General features: G+C 41.3%; 1 protein-coding gene across 5 annotated transcripts in view; it reads left to right on the forward strand.

Annotated features, from left to right (window-relative positions):
* LOC140730291 (fasciculation and elongation protein zeta-2-like) overlaps window positions 1-22479 on the forward strand; it is a 123605-nt gene that overhangs the window by 49649 nt on the left and 51477 nt on the right. For 4 of the 5 annotated variants that reach the window (XM_073050504.1, XM_073050503.1, XM_073050501.1 and 1 more), the window contains exon 2: window positions 6512-6620. In XM_073050504.1, the coding sequence (XP_072906605.1) occupies window positions 6512-6620 (109 nt within the window). The remainder of the gene's footprint in view (window positions 1-6511; window positions 6621-22479) is intronic. The other variant, XM_073050502.1, reaches the window with a different exon arrangement.

Genomic DNA, 22479 nt, shown 5'->3' on the forward strand with positions numbered 1-22479 from the left:
AACACCATTTGGTTGGACAGCTTTAAGCTATATATTGATAAAAATTTAACTAGTCATGCAGATGAGTCATGAGTTCTTGCTACCAGTTGCAGCCAATTGTTCAGCTATCCTTTATGCAACCACTTAATTTTGTATGTTCTATGTTGAAAATTGCTAGGAAACTGCTAATCATCGAAGTTTCACAGCATGTCCTTAAGGTTTTGTTAATCTTGGTGAAGAAGGCAGTATATAAATGGTTCTTTTTGAGTGTAAGTATCTTCAATGTAGTGAAAGTCCCATGAGTGCATTTCCAATTGAAGCAATTAATTCATTCATGTTGTACTGTCATTTTCTGGACATATCAAGTACCTATTGCCTTAGGGAATGCTTACAAGCACTTGGCTTTTTTTCCAGCCTTTGCTCTATTCATTCATCCCTTACTATTGTTTTAAAGTTTTACCAGCAAGTCCCTCATTCATTGAAGCCACAGATTACCTGCAGGTCTCAGTCTATTCAATCAATGGCCTTTCACATCCAGTCTTTTCTTTCTTATTATCTTTGGTCAATTTCCTGGGGAGAGCAGGTGGCAGTGGGGAAGACTAACGACCAGTTAAAGATGGGGTGAATTTTGGCTCAGTGATAGTCTCCAAATGAGAGCATTTGTTTAATTCTGCGGTCCATTAGATTGTGGCTTGTGTAATGTCATTAAGTATGGTACTAAAAGAATGCTCTGAATAGGAAATCAAAATAAATGCATGTATCTCTATGTAAAATATGCCAGTAAGTATGATCATATTGTGTTATTGGTTGTATCATCGCTCACTTGAAAGTACAGTATTTATTTTTTAAAGCAGATTATCTAATCATTTCATCCATTGCTGTTTGTGGGATCTTGCTGAGCTCAAATCGACTGCTTTAAAATAGTTACACTTCAGAAGTTCTTGATTGGCCTTTGGCACAGGTGCCCTTGCCCATTGCCCTCCCTCTTTTTATTCCTCTCACCCACCACTTTAGATTCAGTCCTCCCTGTCCCTGAACATATTCACTCATTTTTCTGCCTCCTCCCTCAGTCATGCCCTCAGATATTCTTGCACAGACCCATTAATTTTCGGCCCTTAAATTCCCACCTTCTCTAGGTACAGCCATATCTATTCCCAGCTGCATTTTGATCTGTCCTTCATCTTGCCTGCCTGGACCCTGAAATTAGCTGTGCCCTAGTTGCTGTCTTCCATCCCTGTCTCTAGATCTTGGTACACTCCACTTGCATAATTTGAGATTTAAACTGTTAGTCAAGGAGCTGCTCAAAGTCAGTGAACAATGCTGTTGATAGAACAGATGAAAACTTAACATTGACTACCTCTACATGGAGTGCTGTCGCAGGAAAGCAGCATCCATCAAGCACCCCTACTGTGTTGCACGGGGGTGGGGGCAGGCATTAAACTAGAGTTGAAGGAGGGGTGGGAACCAGAACAGATGGTAGAATGGTTGTGGAGAAAGATGTTATTAGCCTACTTACAAAGTCAGGAATTGAAAATTTGATCATGGTGATTAATGTTCTGAGCTGCATATATTTCAATTCAAGAAAACGTGAATGAGTTTAAGGCATGGAAGAATTTGTGGAATTATGACATTACAGCCATTATTGTGACTTAGTTGCAGGAGGGGCCGGACTGGTAGGTCAATATTCCAGGGTTCCGTTGTTTTAGAGGCGACAGAGCTGGAAGGATTAAAAGAGGAGGGTTACTAGTCGGAAAATGTCACGGCAGTGCTCCATCAGGATAGACTGGAGAACTTGTCTAGTGAGGCATAATGGGTGGAACTGGAAGGTATGACCACTTTAACGGGGCTGTATTACAGACCACCAACAGGGATTAAGAGGAACAAATTTGTAGAGAGATCAGACTGTTGTGATAGTAAATCCTGGCAATTCTGGACAATGTTTCTCACCCTCTGCATGCCACCTTGGTCGAACAGAGGAACACTTTTAGTAATAGACTAAGACAACTTGAGCTGCTCCAAAAAGCGCTATATGAGGTCATTCTTACCCTCGGCCATTAGGCTCAATAATAAGTCAACCTACAGCAGGGAGGTGATAACCCCCTCCTGCTAGACTGTTTGTGGTAGCTTATTTTTATTTCTTACTTGCCTTCTAATATTTGTATATCTGTGCACTTATAATGCTACAGTGACACTGTAATTTCCTTTAAGATCAATGAAGTGTCTATCTATCCATCTAGGTGATTTTAACTTTCTACATACTGTAAAAGGGTTGGATGAGAAAGAGTTTAATTTTGTTCAGGAAAGTTTCCTTAGAAGTCCCAACTAGAGAGAATGCGATACTAGGTTTTATATTAGGGATTGAGACAGAGCGGGTGACAGAAGTTTGTGGAGGGAAGCATTTTGCACTTCATAATCATTTATTTTATTTATTAAGGTGCAGCAAGGAATAGACCCTTCGAGTCCCATCACCCAGCAATCCTCATTCAACGTAGCCTAATCCTGGGATAATTTACAATGACCAATTAACCTACCAACCGGTACGCCTTTGGACTGGGGGAGGAAATGAGAGCACGGTGAAGAAGTCCACGCAGTCGCAAGGAGGACATTCAAATTCCTTACAGACAGCAGTAGGAATAATGCCATTAGTTTCAAAGCAATTACGGAAAAGGATTCTGAATTGAATTCAGGTTGAGATTCTGAATTGGAAAATGGCCAATTTTGATGGCATCAGAAGGGATCTCGCAAGTGTGGATTGGGATAGGTTGTTTTCTGGCAAGCGTGTACTTGTTAAGTGTGAAGGCTTAAAGTGACTCTAATAGTGTGGCAAGTACTCTTGGAGCAACCAACATCAGACTCATCAGTAGAAAAGACATCTCCGCTTTCCAACATTTTCTCAGTTAATCTCCTTTTCCATTCCTCGGGTATCAGTCACCAAAGTTGAATGACTTCAAGGTCAACTTCCTTGATCCAGGAGACTGTTTCTCGTCTAGTGCCTCTGGAAAACTAGCCACTACCATCAAAAGAAAAAGAGGGGCTATCAGCATCCCATGTCTGAGGGTAACTTCTCTTCCTGAGGTGTTCCTGACAATCACTGTCAACCTGTTTGCGTAGACTGCGGAAGATTTGTGCAGTACAGATCTCACCAGCACTCCTGCAGCTAAGTGTCACTCCTCTTCCTGATCATCAGGAGCATCCACTTGGCTGGTTGAGGTGTTGGGCATTCCGGCAAATTTGCAGAATCCTATCAGTCTAGATCAGGGGTGTCAAACTCATTTTAGGTCACGGGCCGGATTGAGCAAAATGCAGCTTCATGCGGGCCGGATCAGTCGGACGCGTGCGAACGCAGCTTTCATTGCCTCCATTTTTTCAGCCTGCTCTCATGTGTCTCAGTCTCTGCTATAACTACAAAGTGTTTCACTTTACAAATTCAGTTTCTTATGAAGAAGACTGCCGAATAAACACTAAAAACCCTGAAAACCTGGTACCTGAATAAACTCAGCATTAGCCATATCATACGCCATAGGCGCTTCGATTACTGGGGCCAGCTTTAATAGTAATTAGATATTATCTCGCGGGCCAAAGATAATTCCACCGCGGGCCGGATTTGGCCCGCGGGCCTTGAGTTTGACATATATGGTCTAGATACTTCTCCAGAATGTAACATGACAGGTTTGGTCTGGGTGTACTGCTTAGTTTCATGTTTCTATTCGTCATCCTGCTTAGGAGGAACTTGCATCTTCCGAAAAGCAGCTCTGAACACAGTTTTCTGTTTCTTCATATTATCTGAACACTGCCAATCATCCATTAACTGAGGTGTCTGCTTCACCCAAGCCTCATATTCTTCTTCACTTGGCTCGTATACAAACTTAGTTCATTAGCTAGCTCTGCTAACAGCCTTGTGACTCAGTGGTGAGAAGCCATCTTTCATAAATAATAAACATCTAGAGTCGGTGTGATTTGGGGTTCAACCAAACAGGAACATCGGCTTGTTCCTATTTAAAAAAAATCTTGATTTGAGCAAATGCTGTGTAAATGCTGCCCTACTCAATTGTTGGTCGACAAGAAATAATAGATAATACACTGCATAAAATTATAAAGAAAGTATATCAGAATCAGAATCAAACTTTAATCGCCAAGTACCTATGCACATACAAGGAATTTACTTCCGGCAGATGTTGTCTCTCTGCTCATAGCAATAATAATGATAAATATAAATGAAAATATAGATTATACATACAGGTAGTGCAATCCAAGTAATAGTTAGCCGACAGTTAACCGGCAGTTAACTGTTCAGCAAAGTGACCGCAGTAGGGAAAAAACTTCTCCAGTGCCTATTAGTCTTAGTCTGGAGGGATCTGAAGCGCCTACCAGACGGAAGCAGATCAAACAGTCCGTGCGCAGGATGGGAGGAGTCCTTTATGATGTTCCCTGCCCTCTTCTTCAACCTGGAAGAGTACAGGTCCACAATAGAGGGCAGGGAGGCTCCAATGATGCGCTCGGCAGTCCTCACTGTGCGCTGCGTCTGGTTCTATCCTGCTTGGTGGCGGCTCCAAACCACACAATGATGGAGGTGCACAGGACAGACTCAATGACTGCAGTGTAGAACTGCAGCAGCAATTCCTGAGGCAGACCGTATTTCCTCAAGAGCCGCAGGAAATACATCCGCTGCTGGGCCTTCTTCAGGATGGAGCTGATGTTCTGCTCCCACTTCAGATCCTGAGAGATGGTGGTTCCCAGGAACCTGAAGTTCTCCATGGTGGACACAGGACTGCTGAGGACTGTGAGGGGAGACATAGCGGGGGGATGTCTCCTGAAATCCACTATCATCTCCTTTGTCTTGAGCGTGTTCAGCTCCAGATTGTTCTGACTGCACCAGAGCGCCAGTTGGTCCACCTGCTGTCGATATGCAAACTCATCACTATTCTGGATGAGTCAGATGACGGTAGTGTCGTCTGAAAACTTCAAAAGCTTCACATAGGGGTTGGAGGAGGTGCAGTCATTGGTGTAGAGGGAGAACAGTAGTGGAGAGAGGACACACCCCTGGGGGGCACCGGTGTTGGTGATTCGAATATCCGAGGTGATCTGTCCCATCCTTACCTGCTGACTTCTGTTGGTCAGGAAGCTGTAAATCCAATCGCAGAGGTCAGGTGGCACAGTAAGGTGAGACAATTTGGAGCAGAGGGTATGAGGGACGATGGTGTTAAACGCCATACAAATTTGTACATACAAATATGTACAAATTTTAGCTTTATCAAATAGTTAATAGGAAAGAAAATAAAATGAGGGTCCATTACAGTTAAACCAGTCCATTGTGCTGTTGAAGTTCATACTGGAGTTGACTTTTACTCGTACGCTGAACCCACGGTCAGCGTGAAAACACACGCCACATTTCAAGCTTCCCTCGAAGTCCATTTCAAACAGTTTCTCCCTCAGGAGTATTGGCCCTTCCTGCTTGGAGCCAATCATCTGCACAAAGCAACAGAGACTCTCCTTCCAACAGCATTGTGCAGCATCCTTCCTTCCTTTTCCGCTCTGTAGCTCCAGCCAAAAGACCCCAAACTGGACGAAAGACAGTCACAGAAATCTCTGCCCCACTCTTTCTGGAATTTTCTCCCGATCCCACCATCCTGATTGGTTGACACAACATTCATAAGTTGAACAACACGGTGTCTTATCTCTAGCTGAAACCAAAACATTCTACCAGCAGGACACTGCTTTTGCAGAAAACTACTAAAATGAAATACCTATAGAATAGCAGTAGAAACCTTAACCAAGGTATTACATGTTTAAGGGGAATGTGAAGGGGAACTTCTTCATTCAAGGGTGTTGGGAGTGTGGGACAAGCTGTCAGCACAACTGGTGTATACGGGGTGGACTTCAACATTTAAGAGGTTTGGATAGGTAAATGTGCAGGTTGATGGGACTAGGCAGATGAAAGGTTTGGCACAGACTAGATGGACAGAAGGCCCGATTTCTGTGTTGTAGTATTCTATGACTCAAATGTTGAACTTTGAAAATGACTTCATATTTGACAACAGTGCAAGTGTTCGGTTTCTCCTCAGTGTACACTGGTATGGGTCATCAACACTTGGGTGCCCATCTGTGCAGTCTAGCTTTTATTGACCTGTTTACTGTACCCTTTTTCATTGTTTTTGTGGATTTGAGCCACAAGGCTTCAGAATACATAGTTTTAGATCTGTTATCCTTGGCTGGGTTTATCAGATTACTGTTCCTTAATGAATTGTAAATTGTCCTGCAGACAGAATCTCTCTGGTCTTTTTGAGCTGTACTGATTACCTGGTTTCTTTTTTGTTTATTCTTAAACCTATTTTATCTAAATTCCAAAATTGTATGCAAATTGGAGAATTATGAAAAGTCATTTGAAGCGTACGTTTATATCATAAGATTTTTGGAAACATTGTTGCATTGAATTACGAGTTAAAAGGCATTTAAAACAAAGTTGAATTTCTGGCAGATTGCATCCGTATTGTTCTTCATTGATGTTCCATTCATGCACCTGTTTTCTTTCTAGGATTTGGAATGCATTGACTGATAACTATGGTAATGTAATGGCTGTGGACTGGAAGACATCCCATACCCGTGCTTTGCACCTGCCAACACTGAATCTGTCAGAAAAGGTGGTGAGTGTTTTGTCATTTTGAATCTCAGCATGAGCATGTTTGCAGATTTTGGTTGATAATTTACAGAATCCGCCCCTGGTTTATTTTGACTTTTTTCATCTTCCCCCTTTTGCTTAATCAGTTTGCAGTTTTAATACCATTGGTAATCCCTCACTGCCATTTCACAGTTCTTCCTCTGGGTGGGATTCTATTCATATCTATCCAGTCAGTGTTAATGAATGTTATTATAGCTTCACTTCCTGTCCACATCAGATGAGCTATTGCCGGCTCCTACCTATTCACCTGTATCTTCATAACATTTAAAAACATAGTGTGCATTTATTGTCCAGGTTGACACTGATAGCATCTGGTTGTACTTTGACAATATTTTTAAACCATAAAACATGGATGGCAAATTAGGCCACTTAGCCCATTGAGTCTCTTCTGCCATTCCATCATGCCTGATTTATTATCCATCTTAACCCCATTCTCCTGTCTTCTCCTTGTAGCCTTTGGCACCCTTACTAATCAAGAACCTATCAACTTTGCTTTAAATATATCCAGTGACTTGGCTTCCACAGCCGTCTGTAGCAATGTATTTCACAGATACTCTGCTCTCTGGCTAATTAAATTCCTCCTCATCACTAAATGGACATCCCTCTATTCTGAGACTGAGCCCTCTAATCTTAAACTCTGTCACTACAGGAAAAATACACTACAGAAAGCCCACCTATTCTCACGCACAGTGTCATTGATGTGCATCCAGCTTCAGCTCATTTGTTTCTGAGTGTTATCGCTGAAACTCAGCATTCCAACACTGTGCTGGCTGGCCTCCTATATTCTAAGTTTCATAAAATTTTAACTTTTCAAAACATTGCTGCCCATATCCTGATACCCACCAAGCTGCATGTGTCCATCAACTTTTATACTTTATAATCCACCTTGGCTGCTGTCGAGCATCATCTCAATTTTACCTTCTCACACCTCCATAACCCCACATTTCAGAATCCTCTCTGGCCATACAACTCTCAGATTTCTGCTCTCCGGTTCCAATGACTTGATCAATTCTAGTTTTAATTGCTGCGTGTTTGTTGACTGTGTCTAAATTTCAAACACGAGGAAATCTGCACATGCTGGAAGTTCAAGCAACCCACACAAAATGCTGGTGGAACGCAGCAGGTCAGGCAGCATCTATAGGGAGAAGCGCTGTCAACGTTTCAGGCTGAGACCCTTCCTCCTGACGAAGGGTCTCAGCCCGAAACATCGACAGCGCTTCTCCCTGTAGATGCTACCTGACCTGCTGTGTTCCACCAGCATTTTGTGTGTGTCTAAATTTGTTGGAATTATTAACTCTTCTTGGGCCTCTATCTTTCCTCATTTGCTTTAGAACATAGACCAGTACAGCACAGTACAGGCTCTTTGGCCCACAATGTTGTGCCGACCTTTAAACCCTGCCTCCCATATAACCCCCCCCCCACCTTAAATTCCTCCATATACCTGTCTAGTAGTCTCTTAAATTTCACCAGTATATCTGCCTCTACCACTGACTCAGGCAGTGCATTCCACGCACCAACCAGTCTCTGAGTTAAAAAACCTTCCTCTAATATGTGCGTGGAAGGTCATGTTTGACAAATCTTATTGAATTTTTTGAAGAGGTTATGAGGAAAGTTGACGAGGGTAAAGCAGTGGATGTTGTCTATACGGACTTCAGTAAGGCCTTTGACAAGGTTCCACACGGAAGGTTAGTTAGGAAAGTTCAATCATTAGGTATTAATATTGAAGTAGTAAAGTGGATTCAACAGTGGCTGGATGGGAGATGCCAGAGAGTAGTGGTGGATAACTGTTTGTCAGGTTGGAGGCCGGTGACTAGTGGTGTGCCTCAGGGATCTGTACTGGGTCCAATGTTGTTTGTCATATACATTAATAATCTTGATGATTCGGTGGTAAATTGGATTAGTAAGTATGCAGATGACACTAACATAGGTGGTGGTGTGGATAATGAAGTAGGTTTTTATAGGCTTTTTCCATTAAGAGTAGGGGAGATTCAAACAAGAGGACATGAGTTGAGAGTTAGGGGCTGAAGTTTAGGGGTAACATGAGGGGGAACTTCTTTACTCAGAGTGGTAGCTGTGTGGAATGAGCTTCCAGTAGAAGTGGTAGAGGCAGGTTCGGTATTGTCATTTAAAAAAAAAAATTGGATAGGTATATGGACAGGAAAGGAATGGAGGGTTATGGGCTGAGTGCGGGTCACTGGGACTAGGTGAGAGTAAGCGTTCAGCATGGACTAGAAGGGCTGAGATGGCCTGTTTCTGTGTTGTAATTGTTATATGGTTATATCCCCCTTGAACTTTCCACCCCTTACCTTAAAGCCATGTCCTCTTGTATTGAACAGTGTTGCCCTGGGGAAGAGGCACTGGCTGTCCACTCTATTTACTCTATACTCTGCCTTGGAGTTTGTCCTTCCAAAGTGTACCACCTCACACTTCTCCAGGTTGAACTCCATCTGCCACTTCTCAGCCCACTTCTGCATCCTATCAATGTCTCTCTGCAATCTTTGACAATCCTCTACACTATCTACAACACCACCAACCTTTGTGTCGTCTGCAAACTTGCCAACCCACCCTTCTACCCCCCACATCCAGGTCGTTAATAAAAATCACGAAAAGTTGAGGTCCCAGAACCAATCCTCGTGGGACACCACTAGTCACAACTCTCCAATCTGAATCTACTCCCTCTATCACGACCCTCTGCTTTCTGCAGGCAAGCCAATTCTGAATCCACCTGGCTAATCTTCCCTGGATCCCATACCTTCTGACTTTCTGAATAAGCCTGCCGTGTGGTACTCCTTATTTACTCCTTGTGTTGATGTCTCACCTGCCATAATATGTGATTCAAATATAATTTTTTTGTTTTGATTAACCATTTAAGGACTTTCTGCATTTGAGGTGATGTATGAACTTGAGTGTTTGTTATTGAGTTGGGAATCAGTAACTAAAGAAAGACTTAACAATTCTATAGCTGTTAAGAAGTGTATATGCAGTATGTTTTTCATCCTTTTTGGCTTTTATGTTTTGAATTCTTTTGCCTCTTTTTTTTTCTCCTGGGATTTTTTGTGATTAACCATTATATGGTGTCAACAAATGTGTGGACCATGATAAAACAGTTGAGAATAGTTCAAACAATCCCCAGACATCAAATGAAGAGACATTCAGCAGACAAGTAGTCTTAAAGATGTGTTTGTGCTATGTATTAGAGTCACAAATGAGAGAAAATCTGCAGGTGCTGGAAATCAAAGCAATAGATTCAAAATGCTGGAGGAACTCGGCAGGCAGGGCAGCATCTATGGAAAAAGAGTACAGTCAACATTTCAGGCAGACACCCTTCATCAGGACAGAAACGTTGACTATTTACTCTTTTCCATAGTTGCAGCTTGATCTGCTGAGTTCCTCTAGCGTTTTGTAGGTATTGCTTTGTGTCATGTATCTTGGCTTATTCACCTTGTGAGTCTCCAATGACAAAAACAGCAGTCTTCCTGAGCAATGATTTTTCAGGACTTGGTTCATCATTTTGATAGGGCAGCACAGTAATGTGTTTGGGTAATCGCTTTGCAGCATCAGTGTTCACTGGTTGAGGTTTGATTCCCGCCGCTGTCTGTAAGGAGTTTGTACATTCTTCCCATGGCTGTCTGGGTTTCCTTCAGGTACTCCGGTTTACTCCCACATTCTAAAAACGTATGGCTAGAGTTAGTAAGTTGTGGGGATGCTTCATTGGTGACCAAAGTGGGGTGATGCTTGTGAGCTGCACCCAGCCCAATCCGTACTGATTTGTTTTGACCCAAACGCTGCAGTTCACTGTATATTTTTGATGTACATGTAACAAATAAAGCCATTCTTTTCTACTGGCTGGGAATAATGATAGCACCATAGGTAATCTGGACCAGATACTCCAAGCAATACTTGCTACAAATAATCAAACATCCAGCAGTGATGCTGTCTACCCAATGAGAACTATAGTGAAGCATAGTAAGTCAATCAGTGGCCATAGGGATAGAAACTGAGTCAATGCTTGAGATCAAGAACCCTTCCACAGAACTGGAAAAATGTGAAAACACGTGTGCTAAGTTGCGGAGAAGTGGAGAGAACAGTGGGAAAACTTGACCATAGGAGCAGAATTTGCCCATTTGGCCCATCAATTCTGCTCTTCTATTTGTTCATGGCTGATTTATTTTCTCTCTCAACACCTTTCTTCTGTCTTCTCCCTGTATTTGTGCTAGGGTGCAGTCCAAAGTAGATTCCCAACCTCATTCTTCCTCTTTGTGACCTTTGCTGTATCTTGGTGCACGTGACAGTAATAAACTAATTTGCCAATTTAACAGTAACTTTAAAAAAAGCTGGGAGTTGAAGATCTGTGGGGCAAATAGACTTAAAGTAATTGTAATATCATGCACTAAACATTAGTCAATAGCTTTAAAAAATACCCCAATCAAGCCCAGAAAAATAAACAACTATTGAGAATTTAATTTCCCAGAAAAAGAGTATTTTTCAGTAAGTAATTGGTAAAAATTGCACTGTCCACAGAGTAGAACTGTGGGTGCTTTTACATTGAATTCTGTTCATCTGAAAATTTAGATAATTAGGGATTGACATTGATGTAATAGTTTCTCAAGTTAACATCATATGCCTTTATTCCAGTAGTATGGACATGTGTGAAACATTACTGTTGTATAGATTTAAGAACAAACAAAGCTGTTCAAGCTGCAAAAAATATAGATGCAAACACATATTACATGGTATTTTCAACCAAGGTTGGTTTGATTAAGAAATGGCTTCAGAAAACAATTGAATATTAATGGCTTATTAGACTAGCAAATTTCTGAAGCTGAAGAAGCCCAGTAAAATGGACAGCTTGGTACTTACTGAGTTCCAGAAAAAGCAACTCAGCAAAAATGTGACCTGAACATGAAATTGGATGAAACAGCATGTGCACTCATTGATTCTCAAGTGATATGCTTTTATCTGATATTCAAGGCTTGTGGAAACGAGCAGTGATGCAGAGTAAGCAGTTGTTTACTGATGCCACAAAGGTCTAATTGGTACTGCATCTTTTTGCCTGCTTACATCAGCAAAATTATTAAACATACCTTGGTTTCATTTTGGAACTTCTGATGAGCATGTGCCAAAATGTGGAGAAGCTGAATAAAACTAGGTAGGAATGGCGTAGCAACACACACAAAATCTTGGAAGAACTCAGCAAGCCTAGTCCTGATGAATGGTCTCAGCCTGAAGTGTTGCCTGTTTACTCTTTTCCATGGGTGCTGCCTGACCTGCTGAGTTCTTCCAGCATTTTGTGTGTATTGCTTGGATTTCCTGTATCTGCAGATTTTCTCTTGTTTGTGGTAGGAATGGCTTATCCTCTAGTATTAATAAAAGAAAATTCTGGCAGGAAAGTGAAACTTAAGCTTACATAGAACCTTTCAGATGTTATTCAGGATATCCCAAGCCAGCTTCCAGTTAGTGAAGTACTTTTGAGCTCTATTCACTGATGTGATGGGAGAAACATAGCAGCTAAATTGCACAGGGACCAAGAGTGTTCTGCAGAGGTAACCAAGTATGCCTTCATCTTCCCACTGCAGAGGCGGACACATGGTAATTAATGAATATTTTGCACTTAAAAGAAGCATGTACAAAAAATTGCCATTTCATCTATAAAGGTGGAGTATAAAAGATCCTGCAGTGTCTTGGCTAATATTTATACCTCAACTGATCTCCTTGGAACATTTATTGAGCAAATTAATTAATTTTAATGTAAAAGCGCCCGCAGTTTAACTCTGCAAATTAAAGTGCCCAATCTTCAAAAAAAAATTGACTGTAAATCTTTAGACATGGGTTCCCAACTTGTGGTCCATGGACCCCTTGGTTAATGATAAGGCTCCATGGCATTAAAAAAAAAGGTTGGGAACTCCTGCTTTAGTATGTCCTGACAGATTTGAAAAGTACTAAGTAAATGTAAAAACCATATTTGTTTTTTGTCTAAGAAGAGTCCTCAAAATAAATTATTAACCCTCATTTCCTCTTCACAGCTGCTTCCTGACTGGGGAATTTGCCATTGAGGGAGTACAGCAAAAGTTTGCTGGACTGTTTCCAGGGTGGTGGGTTTGCCATATGCGGGGTTTAGAAGTATGCGAAACAATCTCATGGAAATGTATAAAATTACTAGTGGTGAGAGATTCAGTGTAAAGAATACATTTCCCATGACTGAGGAATCTATCAGAAATATATATAATATATTAAATTGTGCAAAAAGAGAAGGGGAGAAGTGAGGTAGTGTTCATGAGTTCATTGGCCATTCAGAAATCTGGTGACGGAGGGAACAAAGCTATTCCTGAAATGTTTGTGTGTCTTCAGGTTCCTGTATCACTACCTCGATGTTCTCTTCTCAACGAGAAGATGTAATCAGTTAGAACCATGGTACATCTGTAGAAATTCTGAGTGACGTTGACATATCAAGTCTCTTCAAACTCTTAATGAAATATAGCCGCTGTTGTGCCATCTTTGTTGTTGGCCAGGATAGATCTTCAGAGATCTAACTCCCAGGAACAAAACTGCTCACCCTTTCCACTTTTGATCCCTCGATGAGAACTGATGTGTGTTTTCCTAACTTCCCCTTTAAGTCCACAATCATTTCCTTGGTCTTACTGACGTCTAGTGCAAAATTGTTGTTGCAAAACCACTCAACCAGTTGAAGTTTCTCACTCCTGTAAGCCTCCTCGTCACTATCTGAAATTCTGTCAACAGAAGCTGTGTTATCAGCAAATTTATACATGTCATTTGAGCTGTGTTAGTCACACAGTCATGGTGTAGAAGGAGTAGAGCAGTGGCTAGGCACATATTCTTAAGGTGTGACAGTGTTGATTAAGTAAACTACTTAAGAACTTTTTAAAAGCTATTATTAATGCTTTTTGAGAGGGTGATTTTAGATGCATATCATATTTTTACTGAGTTAAGTATTGTATGTAATTAGTTTTGCTACAATAAGTGTATGGGACATTGGAAAAAATGTTGAATTTCCCCATGGGGATGAATAAAGTATCTATCTATCTATCTATCTATCTATCATTGAAGAGATGTTATTTGTGATCAACACAGACTGTGGTCTCCTGGTGAGGAAGTCAATGATCCAGTTGCAGAGGGAGGTGTAGAGGCTGAGGTTTTGGAGCTTTTTGACTAGAACTGAGGGTATGATTTTGTTGAATGCCAAGCTGTAATCAATAAACAGTAGCCTGACATGGGTAGTACTATTTTCCAGGTGATCCAAGGCCAGTGTGAGAGCCAGTGAGTTTGTATCTGCTGTATACCTCTTGTGGTGATAAGCAAATTGCAGTAGGTCCAGGTCTTGCTTAGGCAGGATTTGATTCTAGCCATAACCATCCTCTCAAAGCATCGAAGCAGCTCACCCTTCTGTTTTTGGGCACTGTTATGATTATCACCCATTTGAAGCAGATGGAAACCTCTGGCTACAGCAGTGAGAGATTGAAGATGTCTTTGAACCCTCCCGCCAGTTAGTTGGCGCAGGTTTTCAGAGCCCTACCAGGTACACCGTCAGGGCCTGACATCTTGCAAGGTTCACCCTCTTGAAAGATCCAAAACCTGAGGGTACAGATTAAGAACATGGGGTAAGTCATTTAGAACTGAGTAGGGAAAATTCTTTCAGAGGTGAAACTTTGGAAGTGTTTCTCCTGGAGTCTGCGGAGATTCTGTCATTGTGTTCATTCAAAGAAGCTGAGGGATATCAAGTGAATAGTGTGATTTGGGGTTCTGCCTCTGCCTATTTCTTTGGCAAGGATTTGGTTCTTCTTCATTCCCCACTGTGACTACTTTTTGCATCTGCCACATTCCCCTTCAATTTGGACTCTCCCATTCTGGTCTTTTACTCTCTTGTTCCATTGACCCACCATCTCTCCACACTTAACTTTCCCCATTTGGCTCCATCTGCTTTTTTTAAATCCTTTTCTCTTTCATCTATCACTCACCATCCTCTTTCTCTAAGCTCCACCTCCTTCAACCTACATTACCTAGAATCTTGATGCTGCGTCTTGACCTGAACCATCGACCATGCTTTTTCTCCACAGATGCTGCTTGACCTGTTGAATTCCTCCAGCAACTTGTTGCTGATTCCAGTGTCTGCAGTCTCAAATGCCAGAAAATAGCTCTGAAATAAATGATCAGTCATGATCTTAATCAATGACAGACCCAGCTCTTGTGTCTATGCACTTATAGCTTCCGACTATCAGCACCTGCAGTGTTGTTTTTGAAATGTAAATATATCTTTGATTTCTTCTATGGTATCAACTCATTTTATCAAGCTGGAATACTGCATTGATGATTTTATTGATTAGATTCAGAAGTTTACAGCTTAATTGCTGTTTGTCTTGCTGCTTGCTCCTTTGGCTCTTGTGTGCTAGTAATTTCTCACTTTCATCTGAATAACTCCAAATATTTATCTTTCCCTCAAAGGATGCAGTCATTTCTGATATTTTCTGAAATTTTTTTTGTGTTCAAGCTCCGTACTAATGAGCATTCTCCCATTTTCCTTTCCCAAACTATCGTTTACAATTGGAAATATAAAGCTTGGCATTAATGAACCAGAAGGATGGTTTCTTTTTTCTGCCTGTGATAAAAATTTTGTAAATCAAATTTGGAAAGGATGCTTCTCCCTATTACCTACGTTTCCACTGGTGTCAATAAACTTGGTGGTACAACAGTGTACTCAGAATTCTGCAATTAAAGTGTCGAAATATCAGTCAGCATTTGTGTAATAAAATCTATATATAACAAGTTACAGCATTGTTATTGTTCTTGGTTTAATAAAATTATTTTGACAGTACCGTAGATGTCGGATTATAAGCCGCTACTTTTTTCCCATGCTTTGAACAGCATTGAACATAGCGGCTTATAATAAGGTGCGGCTAATATAAGGTTTTTTCCCATGCCGCCAAAACATTTTGCCTCGTAACAGTAGACCAATAAAATTGATGAGTAGTTCACAGAGGTCCAATGAAATTGTACGATAAATCAAGCGCACTTCACAAATTATTGTAAATCAGCCATTTGTACTCACCTTCATCAACATGGAAAACACTCGAAGAAAAGCGTATGATGCAGCTTTTAAGTTAAAGGCAATCAATCTGGCGGTTGAACAAGGAAATCGAGCTGCTGCGCGTAATCTTGGCATACATGAATCGATGGTGAGACGGTGGAGATTTAATTTGGGACTGCCGCTTCAGGTCAGGAATGGCTCACATGATATTAGACAGCAGTACAAGGGAGGGAGGGAGCGAAACTGAGGATTCCGCTGCACCGAAACTGCTAGCGATTCAGTAAACAAAAAAACAGTAAAACTCGTATGTGAATGGTATCGGGCCAATAAGGACACAAGTGTCCGATGTTACCAAATACCGGTAGGTATAACAAAGTTTAGCCTTACCAAATATGTGTAGCGAGGGTTTGGTTTGGGGGAAAAAGGAGTATAAATAAGAGCAGAATGTAAGGGGAAGGCAAAACGCGTTCTGCAATAAAGCCACGCTGCACTGTAATCCGGTGTTGGTTGTCTCTCTTCCAAAACGAACACAGGGCAGAATTTGAAGCCCAACACGTGTAATATCTTTCTGTGTAAATATCTCATATTACAAGCGGCCGAAAATCCGGTCCGCCGGAAATCCGGTCCGCCGAAAATCCGGTCCGCCGGAAATCCAGTGCGCCGAAAATCCGTTCCGCCAGAAATTCGGTGCGGCCTAAAATCCGGTGCGGCCTGTACATTTATAAAATAGATTTTATTTCTAAAATTAGAGCCAGCGGCTTTTAATCAGGTGCGCTTTGTAGTCCGGAATCTACGGTAGTTGCATCTATGCTTTCCTACTAATTTAAGTGAATGGTGTATTTCTTTGTGTTTGGTTAAAGCCTGGCACTTTATGTTGTAGAAATTCTGCATTGCAGCCCTGGTTCTCGAGAAATAACTATTTAAAGAATTGTCCCATGAGGAGGAATCACTTGGCAAAGAGTGGATTATTTCATTTCTAAAATCCTTCATGATGCACCGTCTAAAACCTCCTGTTGTAGAAATGAAAGCAAATCAGTTGAACTCTCCAGATTCCCTTTTTTGTTCAGAATTTAATGTTTGAGGTCTTGCCCAATAAGCTGCCTCTGTGTTCTGAGACCTCTCTGATAAATCTGTAAATGAATGGCCTGAAATTTCCACTAACTTCTATGTAAAACAGTTAGTTATGAACTTTTGACTGTACATGATTGTGCTCTGATATTGGACTCCTCAAGGATTTTAGCAGTGGAGTGAGAGCTTTCTGTAGTGCAAATCTCAGCTGGTTAACAAATGTTCACTTGATAAATCTTTGCTGCAACAAAGGGTTTAATTTAATTTGGAAATTAATGAAAGTTCCAACTGCCCCAATGAAGAGAGGGAACATATTTTGGGCAGCTCAGAGTCCTGAGGAACTCAGCAAGTTGAGCAGCATCTAAGGAAAGGAATAAATAGCCAATATTTGGAGCCAAGATGCAGGTCCTTGAAAATCAGTAGTATACAATGGTCCTTTCAACAAGTGTGGTTTACTTTATCGACTCCAGCGCACCTCAAATATGTGTGCATAGCTAGCTGTGCTACTCTTTGCACCTGTGACTGTGTGGTTAGGCACAGCGCATACGCCATCTGTAAATTTGCTTGTGATACAGTGTTGGTAGAATATCGATGGTAATGAGGAGGCATACAGAAGTGAGAAAGTTTGCTTGGTTGAGTGCTGTTGCAATAACAACCTTGCACTCGATGTTAGTAAGACCAAGGCACTGATTGTGGACATCAGGAAAGGGAAGTCAAGAGAACACACTGATCCCCTTTGAGGGGCCTGCAGTGGATAGAGTGAGCAGCTTCAAGCTCCTGGGTGTCAACATATTGATGCAATTGCAAATTATGAAGGCGGCACACATCCCAAGATTTTGAAAACTGAAGAAATAGTGGATGCATTGGTGGGTATCTTACAACATTTTACAGTTTGGAATGTAGGAAATGTGAGAAAGGGAAAATGCTGGAGGACACTTAGAAAATAATATTTTTCAGAATCAGTATGAATTTATGTCAGGGAACATGTGTTTGAAGTGTGATGGAATACCCTCAATTTTGCTGTAAGTAGCACCAACAACACTTGAAGCTTGATATCATTTCTGATTAAGCAGTTCATCTGATTTGTGCTCTATCCACAATGCTAAACACTAATTTATTTCAGCGGCTGCATTATGTATTGTCTGAAAACTGCTCTGTTATTTGTGTATTTGCCCTACATGCATCTTGCAAACCAGTGACTTCTACCACCAAGAAGATTCATGGCTACACTACAACTTGCAGGATCAGCCTGACCGAGAAAAATAAGACTATTCTGCCCCCTTCCTTTCCAGTCTTAAGGAAGGGTCTAAGTCTGAAATGTCAACTGTTTATTCCCTTCTTTACATACTGCCGGATCTGCTCAGTTCCTCCAACATTGTGTGTGTTTCTCAAGATTTCCACCATCTGCAGAATCTGTTGTTGTTTACCATTCCTTATTATCAAGTCCAGGAGCTCATTACTGTCAGTGTTGAAGGAGTAACCTCAGCAGATGGACTGCAGCAATTCTTCCACCTTTTTGAGGGCAATTACTGATGGCCTTGCCTCCTAAAAAGCTTGTTATTTCAAAAAATGTTAAGTCTCAGTTTTTCTAATTATGTTTTTTTATTATTACTCAGAGGTACAGTATAGAAGCAGGCCCTTGAGCCCATCTCGTGCTTGCAAATCAAATTGTCCACTTAAGTTAGTTCCATTTATTTTGTTAATTTTCCTCTGAAATTTTCCAAACTAAGTACCTGCCTGAGTATCTTTTAAACATTATACTGTAATTGTATTTGCCTTTACCACTTCCTCTGGCAACTTATTCCAAAAGTCCACCACTGACTTTTGAAAAGGTTGTTCCTTAGATCCCTTTGAAATCTTTATGCCTTTAGTTCAAAGGTTCATTTTATTATCGATATATGCAGAATATGACTGAGTTTTGTCTTCTCCAGATAGCCATGAAACAAAGAAAAACTATGGAGTTGTTGATATCAAAGACATCAACCCATCCCCCACATGAAAAACATAGAAACATAGAAATCCGCAGCACATTACAGGCCCTCTAGGCCCACAATGTTGTGCTGACCAAGTAACCTACTCTAGAAACTGCCTAGAAATTCCCTACCGCACAGCCCTCTATTTTTCTAAGCTCCATATACCTATCTAAGAGTCTCTTAAAAGAAAAAGAAACAAAAACTTGCAAACCCCAAACACCCAACCCCTTCCCTCGCACAAAAAAATGAACATTCCCCCCCAGCCCCTGGAATATGTCAACAATAACACCAAACCCCCAACCCCTTTTCTCATGTATGAAAATATAACATATCATCCACATGGAAAAACACCAAGAACATCAAATCCCAAATCCCCAACCCCTCCCTCACACAGAAAACTAAGTATCTAACAAATTACAATGGGAGATAGAAAATGCATGCCAAAAGGGCAGTATTATAATTGTCATGGGGAACTTCAATATGCAGATAGATTGGGAAAGTGATGTTGCTGGATTACAGCAGGGGGAATTTCTAGAGTGCTTACTTGACAGATTTTTAGAACAGCTCATAGTTGAGCCCACTAGGGAATCAGCTGCTCTTGACTGAGTGTTGTTCAATGAACCAGAGCTGATTAAAGAGCTTAAGGTAAAAGAACCCTTGGGGCAAGTGATCAGATGTATCAGCATTACAGTGGAGTAAAAGGGAATTAGAGACATGAGAGGAGTTGGCCAGAATTAATTGGAAAAGAACACTGGCAAGGATGATGGCAGAGCAGCAATGGCTGGAATTCCTGGAAACAATGCGAAAGGCACAGGATAGAGAGAGAGATATACACACACACACACACACACACACACACACACACACACACACACACACACACACACACACACACACACACACACACACACACACACACACACACACACACACGCACCCCCCCCCCCCCCAAAAAAAAAGAGGAAGAAGTATTCGAAACAAAAGATGACACAATGGTGACACAATTAACAAGAGAAGTCAAATCCGGCGTAAAAGCCAAAGATAATAGAGCAAAGATTAGTGGTGTAGTTGGAGGATAGGGAAGTTTTTAAAAACCAACAGAAGGCAACTAAAAATAGACATTAAGAAGGTAAAAATGGAATACGAAAGTAGGGTAACCAATATTATTAAAGAGGATACCAAAAGTTTCTTCAGATACATAAAGTATAAAAGAGAGGCAAGAGTGGACATTGGACCGCTGAAAAACGCTGCTGGAGAGGTAGTAATGGGGGAACAACAAAATGGCAGATGAACTGAATAAGTATTTTGCATCAGTTTTCACTGTGGAAAGCACTAGCAATATGCTGGAGATGTATGAAGTTACCATTACTAGAGAGAAAGTTCTTGGGAAACTGAAAGGTCTGAATGTAGATAAGTCAACTGGACCAGATGGTGTACACACCAGAGTTCTGAAAGAGGTGGCTGAAGAGAACATAGAGGCATTAGTAATGATCTTTTCAGAATCACTAGATTCTGGAATGGTTCCAGAATACTGGAAAATTGCAAATGTCACTCCATTCTTCAAGAAGGGAGAGAGGTAGAAGAAAGGAAACTATAGGACAGTTAGTCTGACCCCAGTGGTTGTGAAGATGTTGGAGTTGATTACTAAGGATGAGGTCTCAGGGTACTTGGAGGCACGTGATAAAGTAGGCAATAGTCAGCATGGTTTCTTCAAGTGAAAATGTCTGACATCTGTTGGAATTCTTTGGAGAAATAAAGAATTGGTTGATGTTCTGTACTTGGATTTTCAGAAGGTCTTTGACGAGGTGCCACACATTGAGGCTGCTTTACAAGCAATGAGCCTGTGTTATTGCAGGAAAGACTCCAGCGTGGATAAAACAGTGTCTGATTGGCAGGAGGGAAAGAGTAGGAATAAAGGGAGCTTTTTCTGGCTGGCTACTGGTAACTGTTGGTGTTGCAGAGGGAGTCTGTGTTGGGACTGATTCTTTTTATGTTATGTGTCAGTGATTTGAATGACGGAATTGATGGCTTTTTGCAAAGTTTGCAGAGAATATGAAGATAGGGGGACGGACAGGTAGTTTTGAGGAACTAGACAAGCTAAGGAAGGACTTAGATTAGGAGAATGGACAAATAAAAGACTGATGGAATACAGTCCTGCGAAGTGTATGGTCATATACTTTGATAGAAGAAATGAAAGGGTTGACTATTTTCTAAATGGTGAAAAAATTCAAAAATTAGATGCGCAAAGGGACTTGGGAGTCCTTGTGCAGGATTCCCTAAAAATTAATTTGCAGGTTGAGTATGTGGTGAGGAAGGCAAATGTGATGTTAGCATTCTTTTCAAGATGACTAGAATTTAAAAGCAAGGAAGTAATGTTGAAACTTTACAAAGCACTGGTGAGGCATCACTTGGAGTATTGTGAGCAGGTTTGGGCCCCTTAGAAAGGATGTACTGAAACTGAAGAGGGTCAAAGGAGGTTGAAAATGTTTCAAGGGTTGAATGGTTTGTCATATGAAGTGCATTTGATGGCTCTGGGCTTGTATTCACTAGAATTCAGAAGAATGAGGGGTGACCTCATTGAAACCAATAGAATGGTGAAAGACCTTGACGGAGTAGATGTGGAAAGGATGTTTCCTATGGTGGGAGAGTCTAGGACCAAAGGCCACATTCAGAATAGAGGGACTTCCTTTTAGAATGGAAATGAGGAGGAATTTCTTTAGTCAGTGGTAAATCTGTGGAATTCCTTGCCACAGGTGGCTGTGGAGGCCAAGACTTTATGTATATTTAAGGCAGAGGTTGATAGATACTTGATCGGTCAGGGCATGAAGGCATATGGGGAGAACGCAGGAGATTGGGGCTGAGAGGAAAATTTGGATAAGCCGTGATGAAATGGCAGAGCAGACTCGATTGGCCAAATGGGCCAAATTTTGCTTATGGTCTTATATTGCCTACTGGAAAATGGCAACTACCCAACCGCCAGCAATCTGCAACAAGAAAGAAAACTGAAGGAGACCAATATGAACTACAGATCCCACCAATAATCACATCATTCTCAGAATTTCGATAACAGCTTCCATCAGCATCGACACAGCGGTGAGGCCTTCCGCACAGAGTGACCGCCGAACACAGCAGTATGGTCTCCCATAAAGTGTGTCTGCCGAATACAGCAGTGTGGCCTTCTGTAAAGACTGATTGATTGCTCAGTCTCTTCACATTCAACTGAATGTTTCAATCTTGCTCAACACTTTAATCGGCGAGAAATTGAGTCAGTCATGGCCACGTGCCCTGTCTCGAGCTTCTGCTCAAGGCAGCTTGTGCTTGCACTCCTCTCCTGCAATATTCTAACCTGTAAGTCACAGGCTCCGAACAGTTTCATAAACATAACTAAAATAAAATGAATAAGTAGATGTTGAAAATGTGAAATTATTGACTATCTGAAGGATGTTGCTCAAGGAGTCATTGTCCACTAGTGCCATCTTGACCGGAAGTTTTAGACTTCCCTATTCTGGGGGAGAAGAGGACTGTGAGCTTTCATCTTACCTGTACCCCTCATGATTTTGTAAACCTTGGTAAGTTTACTACTTGCCTCTTACAGTGCAGAATTTTTAAAAAAAAATCCCAGCCTAAACAATCTGTCCTTGTAGCTCAGGCTCTTCGATCCCAGTAACATCATCGTGAATCTTCTGCACCTTTCCAGCTTAATGACATCCTTTCTATACCTAGTTGAGCAGAACTGCATTCAG

This window comes from Hemitrygon akajei, chromosome 7 (genome assembly GCF_048418815.1).
Source record: "Hemitrygon akajei chromosome 7, sHemAka1.3, whole genome shotgun sequence".
Lineage (NCBI taxonomy): Eukaryota > Metazoa > Chordata > Chondrichthyes > Myliobatiformes > Dasyatidae > Hemitrygon > Hemitrygon akajei.